The following is a 2,692-nucleotide window of genomic DNA, read 5'->3' as shown; positions in this document are numbered from 1 at the left end:
TTCAATGTGTGTAGATGTGTGTGTTTGTGTGTTTATAGAGGTGTGTCTGTGTGTAGAGGTGTGTGTGTGTGTAGAGGTGTGTGTGTGTGTGTCGAGGTGTGTGTGGTTAAAACGAAACAGCCTGCGGTTACTCTTTATAGCTGTTGGAATGAAGGTAAACACAGTGTAGGCGGTGTGTACGAGAAAGAGATACTAACCCGTTATCCTTTTTTCTCTCTTTCTGTGCATGCATCTCCTACTTTGAAAACCTTTCTCCATATCTTTGGCCACTAAAACGCATAAATACCATCTTGTATTGCCTCTTCAAACCCCTCATTTTAGTTCCCTTTTAATCTTTACTCCTTGTTCCCACAGCAGCACGTGTCAGGAAGTCGAAGTGAGCGGAGAAGACCTCTCAATATCACAACAAGACATCGAAACAGAGGAAGCAGGTGCTGAGGATTGTGGGATATCAGAGCCAGATGAGGGGAAAATGGACGGTGTGGAAAGAGAAGAAGCGAGCGATGACGATTGGAAGCCAGACTTGAGTAGTGACTCTGGATTGTGTTTATCAAAGACTAAAAAGAAAGGAAAAACCAAACTCTCGGGTTTAAAAACCGAGAAAAGTGTGGATGATTTCACCTGCAAAGTGTGTGGAGCGCTGCACGAATTGGAAATCGCGTTAATCAAACACGCCTTGAGTCACGTGGACAAAACGGGAAGTTTTTGCGGTGTTTGCGGAGAGCATTCAGAGTCGATGACGGATCATTTTGAAAGCCGACACAAAACCCACGACTGTCACATCTGCGAAGAGTCTTTTCTCAGTTCTCTTGATCTCGACGAGCACGTGGCCGCCCACTCGGGGCAGAAACCGTACGAATGCGATGTTTGCAAAGACGCTTTTGCATTGGAAGTCTCCTTAGAGAATCACAAGCAGATGCACGAGAATAAAAAGTTGCACCTCTGCGGAGTTTGCGGTAAATCCCTCTGCGACTTCCGATCGCTTTCCCGCCACAAGATGACGCACTCCGGTGAGAGACCTCAAGGTTGTCAGGTGTGCGGGAGGCGTTTCAAACTCCCCGGGACGCTGAGGCAACACGAGAAGATCCACACGGAGAGAAAAAGATCGTACCTCTGCGACGTTTGCTGCAAGATGTTCCTCACGAGCAAGGAGCTGCAGATCCACTTGCGAACGCACACCAACGAGAAGCCGTATCACTGCGGGGAATGCGGGAAAGGATTCTCCACGAAAGGCTCGTTGACGATACACATGCGTGTCCACACTGGAGAGACACCGTACAGCTGCCCCGACTGCGGATGGTCCTTCAAACGAAAGATTAATCTGGATAACCACGCCACGGTGCATTCGGGCGCCAAACCGTTTGTTTGCACGATTTGCGGGAAAGCGTGCGCTCGCAAAACGTACTTAACGGTCCACATGAGGACGCACAACGGAGAGAGACCGTACAAGTGCACCTTCTGTGACAAAGCCTTCACTCAGAGCCACTGCCTGAAGACTCACATGAAGAGCCACAAGGGGGCGGAAGCTGCAACGTGACGCTGAAAATGGATGACATTTTAATGAATAGTTGTGTTTCCCGCTATTTATTTATCTGTTTTTCAAGTTATGTGAAGATTCCTGTACACTGGGCAAAGTTCATTGCATGTGGGAGAAATAAAATATGAATGTGCAATATCAGTTTTGATGCTGTCAGAGGAAATTAGTACCTGGTGAATTGCAGTTTATTTAATGATCTTAATTAGTAATCAGAAAGAAGTATTCAGATCCTTTACTCAGTAAAAGTATGAATACAGAAATGCTTAACTACTCTTAAACAAGTAAAGATTCTGCATGACCGTATAACAAAAACAGTCTAGTTTAAGTATTAAGGTAAAACATACTGTTTATATTATTATGACAACATTAGTTTAAGGTTTTCAGACTTTTTCATGAAGTCATTTTAGAGGGTAACATTCTGAGGCCATGGTTCTCAGCAGGAAACTGATGGACCGTCTACTCCGAGTAGGGAGTGAGTCCTTACCCCAAATTAAAGAGTTCAAGTATCTCTGGGCTCTTGTTCTTACCCTCAACTATGATCATGAAGAGGGGTCATGACCGAAAGAACAGGATCGAGAATACAAGCAGCCAAAGTGGGATTTCCTCCAGAGGATTACTGGCATCTCCCTTGGGGATAAGTTGAGGTCAGTCATGGGGCACTCAGAGTAGAACTGCTGCTCCTCTGCGTATACTTCTGAAATGTAAATCAACTCTGTTGTTTTTTTAAGTCTCAGAAGCCAAACATTTTGGAAATGACTGCTTGTTTTGTATTTTATCTTAACTTCTTGATAGTAGGAAAGTTCAAATTGGAACAAGTTTTAACACATTTTAAGAACTATACAAGTTCAACAAAGGTGAGATGTATGCTTTATTGTAGGTTGTATAAGAAAACATTTCAAGAAGGAAGTCTAACTGGTTGGTTAATTATGTAATTTGAAGAGCTAGTTATTTGACACTTTCACCATCACATCAGACAAACAAACATTTGCATTAGACACACAGTAAATCTGATTCTCTGTCCTAATTTGACTGGATAGCCACTCATGTGACCGCAGTGCTTTGGTAAACATCATTACTTCTCTTTTGCATTTGTTCTCAGCAGACATGAAACTGTGTCATTATATTAACGAAAATATACTTATGAGGAACAAAATG

At 43.4% G+C, this 2,692-nt stretch overlaps 1 protein-coding gene across 1 annotated transcript; it reads left to right on the top strand.

The window, feature by feature from the left end:
• Positions 1–289: 289 nt before the first annotated feature.
• Positions 290–2,323, top strand: LOC104960184 (zinc finger protein 664-like; the record flags this gene model as incomplete). The annotated part of the gene is made up of 1 exon (XM_010788160.1): positions 290–2,323. A coding segment is annotated over one exon (1,248 nt), but the record flags the coding sequence as incomplete, so codon positions are not given.
• Positions 2,324–2,692: the final 369 nt, after the last annotated feature.

Source organism: Notothenia coriiceps, unplaced genomic scaffold (assembly GCF_000735185.1).
Source record: "Notothenia coriiceps isolate Sejong01 unplaced genomic scaffold, NC01 NC01_scaffold00031604, whole genome shotgun sequence".
In the NCBI taxonomy this organism is placed as follows: Eukaryota; Metazoa; Chordata; class Actinopteri; order Perciformes; family Nototheniidae; genus Notothenia; species Notothenia coriiceps.
This window is presented reverse-complemented; position numbering and strand designations above follow the sequence as displayed.